General features: G+C 39.8%; 1 protein-coding gene across 1 annotated transcript; it reads right to left on the minus strand.

Moving 5' to 3' along the window:
* Positions 1-268: 268 nt before the first annotated feature.
* tph1a (tryptophan hydroxylase 1 (tryptophan 5-monooxygenase) a) lies at positions 269-5,625 on the minus strand. The gene is made up of 11 exons (XM_079682300.1): positions 5,519-5,625; positions 3,621-3,755; positions 3,315-3,498; positions 3,119-3,219; positions 2,955-3,022; positions 2,669-2,865; positions 2,420-2,555; positions 2,204-2,330; positions 2,004-2,099; positions 1,667-1,800; positions 269-1,550 (listed from the first exon to the last, which is right to left on the minus strand). Exons 1-11 carry the CDS (start codon positions 5,606-5,608, stop codon positions 1,376-1,378), a joined length of 1,443 nt encoding a protein of 480 aa, XP_079538426.1. The 5' UTR covers positions 5,609-5,625; the 3' UTR covers positions 269-1,375.
* Positions 5,626-6,014: the final 389 nt, after the last annotated feature.

The following is a 6,014-nucleotide window of genomic DNA, read 5'->3' on the forward strand; positions in this document are numbered from 1 at the left end:
ATCACCAATCTTATTTTTATTTTTGAATAGAAACTCCCCTTTGAATAGAAGACCCTTGCGACAATGGGATGTTATTCTTTCAACATTTAATTAAGATTACACAAACTATAACCTGAACTATTGTCATCACTATCAGCGTCCTCGCTGACATTCTGCATCTCAATGATGATCATCAGCCATCATTATCCATAACATAACCACCAATATGAGGACATTGAAAAGTACCAAGTCAAAAGGTAACAAACCATTTCACACGCTGAAGACACGATGCACATATAATTTATTTATTTGTCTCAATAATTATCCCACTTATAATGTCTATATTTCTTTACAGTACAAAAATAATGTTTTGATTTCAGGAGTACTACAATATAATCACTTTAAGAGGAGGTATTTCAAATCATCACTGTAAAATGAAATAGGTTTTGGAACAAGGGACAAGTCCGTCGTAATCGATCAAGAAAACATTCTTATAACACCAGGTACATTTTATAATTTCCCTCAACAGCAGACAAATGGAAACATGATAGACACACCAAAAGAATATAAACATGGTACATGTTATTCAAATCACTGAAGGGAGGAAGATGAAATGTTAAATGTGAAAGAAGTACAAAAAATTCACATGATATTATACAACAGCAGAGTTAACAATTGGATGAGGAAACCACATATGGGGCGAAGCCTGCGAGCTAGTTCAGGCAATCAACTCGAGCACTTATGCTGCATTCATACATAACGCCCCTTGCCACTCTACAACCAACCAAACGGAGTCTCCTTAATATGCCGCTCTATTGAACCTGCCAGATATCTCTCTATGCATTGCTTGCTGTTGCTTGCCTGCCCCACCACCACCCCAGCTTCCACCCCAGCTTCCACCTGTAGGCTCTGGGGGTTAGTTATTTAATCATCACTCATCATGCTATATATATCTGTGGAGTGATGAGACCCGAGCCTAGACGCCAAACTCAACTATGCTGCTTCTAATAAACATGTTAAAGAAACACGTGAGTTTTCTGACTGAACTGCATTTATCACAGCTGGGGATGTTTTAAAAGGTTGCGTTGCCTGTTTGCAATACAGAAGCGGTTGTTGAGCTATTTAAAACCGAAGCAAAACAATTTCTCAGGTTAAGCAGATCTTTGGGTTTGTGCAATTTACTGATTTCAGCAGCCAAACATACCTAATGTGTCTCTGTAAATTGTATAAGCCATATACCATGCAGTGAGGACAGCAGAGCTTATTGCCAAAAGCAGTACACATTCATTGTACTGAGGAAAGTCGATACAACAGAAGTATCTCTACAGCAGTGCTTGGGGTGGGGACACGGTGAGCGTTGATGGACTGTAGGTCATACACTTTAAAATATGTGCAGTCAGACTCCCAGCTGCTTGTTCAGCCGGCTGAGGGCGTCACCGACGATGTCAAGCTCGTGCCGAAGCTCCTCCACCACGCTGTTGATGCTGGGAGTGTCCTTCAGCACATCCACACTCTGGGTGTAAGGGTTGTATCGGACTGTGAAGGGACGCTTGATGGTCTTGGCAAACTCCCTAAAAAAACAAAACATCATCCATGTAAAAATATGAGGGAAATATTTGTATAATGTACATCTATCCGTGTAAGATACATCATTATGTACTATATCTTACTGAGAAACCAAGCTCACCTCATCTTGACTTTGGCCTCCTCAAAGCTGTCTGACACAAAGTACACATCCTGAAATGTTGTGATGATGCATTCTTGTTTGGATGTAACTTTGGGGTCAAAAGGCATTATCCTTGCCTTGCCTGAAAGTGCATGCTGTAAAAGAAAAACAGTGTTGGTATTGCAACCATTGTACCATTTCCATTGTTTCTCAACGGTTGTGTGTATTTCCTTTTATAATTTTGACAACAAGAATATATCACGCAGTTTACGCAAAATACGAAACTATAAAATATTATAACCCCTTTATCATGATATCGTATTGTTAGATTCTTGCCGAAACACAACTCTAGCTTTACCTTCAGCTCACTGATAGATGACAGCAGTCCTGCTCCATATGCTCGCAGCTGCCCTTCTTGTTTGCATAGGCCAAACTCCACCGTAAAGAAATAGCACTGTAACAAAAGAGTGGATAAAACAGAAACAGATATGACAATTATATTAGACTATATACATTTGTGAATAGGAAATTGAATTTGAATTGATCAGTGTCACTCACTGTGGCCAGCTTCTGAACGGAGTCATCCGAGGCCCCGAGGGAAGCGAGACCGATCTCCTGAGAGAACTGGGCGAAGCTGGGCTCTGCCAGCAGCGGGACGTGACCCAGCAGCTCATGGCATGTGTCCCTTAAACATTAAGACAAACTATTAGGACCAAAGGCTTTTATAAACATTGACATCCCTTATTTTAGAATATAGTACAGTATGTTACTCACGGCTCTGGGGTGTATAAGGGGTCGGAGCTGTGCCGCACATACTGGGTACAGTGGAAAACGCGGAAGGCCAAACCAGCGAGGAAGTCACGAGGGGACAGATAACCAGCCACAGGCCTGATGGTGAATCCAGTGCGCTCTGAGAAGATGACACAGACGAGTGAGTGACTACATTTGAGCTGCGACGATTAGTGGATTGATTGATACAAATTACATTTTAAATTATTTTAAGCAAAACTTTAAAAAACGTACCCTTGAGGAAGCGTGACACATCTTCCAGTTGAGGAATGTTGTCCTCTCTAAATTCACAGTATTTGGACAACAGTGGCAGGTTCTTCAGGTATTCCCGGCAGGCATGGGTGGGGTACAACTTGTTGAGCTCCCTGTACACAACTCCCCACGTCTTCACTTCTTCCTCTGTGAACTCAATCCGAGAAATGGGATCCCCACTGCCACAATAGAGAATAATTCTATGAGTATCAAGTAAGAACTTCACAGATGTTCACAATAACCATTAGGATATACAAGATATACTCACTGTTTGTAGGCCATGGCGAGATCAGCAAAGTACTTTCGCCTTTTCCGGTAGACATTGTCCTTAAAACCCTGTTGCAGAGAGACATAGATGGATAAGAGAATGCTGCAAATGTAAGAAGTTTGCATTTTTAAATTTAACCAGTTGTCTGAATTGTGCTGACATACCGGATGATCCGCATCCAACTCAGAACCGTACATCAGGACACGGTTTGCACACTTGTCCAAATCCGAAATCTTCTTAGGAAACCAAGGTACGTTAGACATATCTGAAAAAAGAGGGAGAATAAAAATGTATCTTTTTGCGGATAGTACAGCCTAATGTAACATATTTGTAGTACAGTATATTCGGGATTTAATTTACCTTCCTCTTCTATACAGGAATTATCTGGAGGATCCATATCAACCACGTTCACATGGCTACTAAGCAGCTGGATTATTTCATTCAGTTGTTCGTGGTCGCTGTCGCAGTCCACAAAGATTTCAAACTCAGAGTTGCGTCTTTTGGATTTTCTGGACTCTATGTGTACAAGGTTGACATGGTTTTCCTGCAAGAAACATGGACAATCATTTTCGAGTTATCTACATTATGCTTTATTACACTGTACACCAAATAAGTGTATACATTCTTAAATTCACAGGAAGGAACCGGAAACAACTTTGTCCACACCTGGAAGAGTTTGAGCGCCTTTACTAGTCCTCCCACTTCATTCTTGAGGGAAAAGATGATTGTAGCTCTCCCTTTCTCTGATGTATTCTTTTTTTCAGTGTTTTCTTCAATTTTTGTGAAGGTGGATTTGTTTATCTGAAAAAAATAATGAAATACTTAGATTTCCATTTGAGTAACCGCACGAGATCATCCTCATTTAACAACCAACATTGGTCATCTGATAATTAGCGGTTATTTTTTGTGCATATGTGAATACACCCACAAATGTATGGACAAAATATAACATTCTCCCCTGCTGCATAGTTTTGTTAACCCTTCATCAGTACAATTAAAGAGAAGTACACTGTTGACTTATTTGGTTTTTACCTTACTTAATTGCAATGGGAAATAATTATAACACAGAATACATGAATCCATAACTTCAAATTAGTTAAGAGCATCTATAGCCAGCCAAAACATAAAATATGAACATCTTAAAGGACATGCAACACCCACAACAGGTAGCCTGTATTAAGTAGGGATCCCTAGAACTGCGGCACAAGTATCTAAATATTGTGTCCCCCTGATAATAAAACATTTTGTTGTCTTTACAATCATACTAATGACACAGGTATCATTAATGCATTATACACTTAGACACACGGTTGAGATTAGTGAGGCTCCCCACCCTCTCCTGTGTGTGTGTCAACACCTTGGACAGCGATCTCACGTTGAGGCATAATAGCTTTACGCGCAATGTAATCCTGTATCACGTTTTAGACGTAGGACTGTGAAATTCCAAAAGCTCTTATACACTAATCACGTTTGATTGACTTCACCGTGTTCTAGTTCACTTTGGTCGTGTTATTCAGACAGACTTTATTCCTGTAATGCGCATTTTAGGCTCTCCAAATATAACATCTACACAGCCGGATAATGCTGACTTTTGGAAAAGCAGCGTTGAAATTCATTAATATGCTGCCTACCATATTCCGACGTTCGAGTATTGTGTAGACAACGCGGCATGCCAGATTTCGGTGGAGCCCTGTCAGTATTGCTGAAAACATTATGGACGCTCCAGGGTCAACTCTTTGCGTCTCGGTTTAACGAAGATGAACTTGTCTGTCTCAAAGAATCGCCTTACTTTAATCTCATTTACACAGCGGGGAAGCCAATTATTAACCCCCTGCATGTTGAGATCTGACCAGACATTTGGCAGCATTGAATCAGCGCAGCGCGCAGGTCTGCAAAGTGAGATGATTTTAGGCACAGACGTTTTATCAAATCGTTATCGTTAAACAGTCCCTCTACTTTTTTTAAATCACTGGACAGCTTTGGATGTCTTTTCAAAGTCCCTGTAATTATTCAAAATTGTAATCATAAGTAAGCCTTCTTACAGCCGTTTAATCAAACAATTATTTCCTATCCTTATTTCGTTTTCGACCAAATGCAATTCGAAGGCCTAAAAACAATTAATACATCATTTCATGTAAAGTTTAATATCAATACAAGTTCGCAACTAAACACGTTTGGGTGTTTTCGTCTCAGACTCTATGTTCTTAAAGTTTATGTGAGTATACCTTCAAATGGTAAGTCTCCTGTCACGTCCTTTTTCGTGTGCGCTGCTGGTTGGCAATTTATCTTTTATCTCTTCCGTCCTTCATGTGAAAATCAGTGAATGGTGTATATTGAGCATTAAACAGTCTTTCATGTCATGCAGTTTGGAGGTTTGCAGCTTTAAACCTCTTAACCCTTTGACGCAAACCCCACTATAACAAAACAGCTTAACTTAATCTGCGCTGACGAGAAAGTGAAGGCTTATTCATTAAGACGCCCTCTTAAAAAAAAAGTCACATGCGAGAAATGTGACCTTCTCAGGTAGCACGAAAACATGATATATTTATTATCGAAGGTCTTACCTCATTGTTCAGCAGTTTTTCTTCTAAACCAATGTTCATGGAGTCAAAAGATCTTCCTCTACGTGGTCCTTCGTTTTTGTTTGAGTACATGTTAAAGTGATGCTCGGTTAGTCGCCTTTTTATGTATTTCTTGCAGGTGGAATAACCCTCGCTATGTAAAGTGGGATATGTACCCGCGAAGCAGCGGGCTTTGCTATTTAACCACAGAGGGAAACAGGAGGGGGCAATAATCTCACCCACTGCAGCAAATGGAAAAACAGAGCAGGTTTCACGTCACAAGGGACATTTTTTTTAATTGTACATTAAGGCCTGAAATAGCTTCAATGAGAAAATGAAATTCTTGTTTTATGAGATAATAACACATCCAATATAAATGTTTTATAAGATATGTCAATGTGTTTCTAAATAAATATAAATTTGTATGCAGACCTGATAATTCACTGTGGACTCATGTTGGCACAAGCAGTCAATAATCCTTGTTTGTTGACACCTTGAG

The sequence above is a fragment of the Notothenia rossii genome (assembly GCF_949606895.1).
Source record: "Notothenia rossii genome assembly, chromosome: 5".
In the NCBI taxonomy this organism is placed as follows: Eukaryota; Metazoa; Chordata; class Actinopteri; order Perciformes; family Nototheniidae; genus Notothenia; species Notothenia rossii.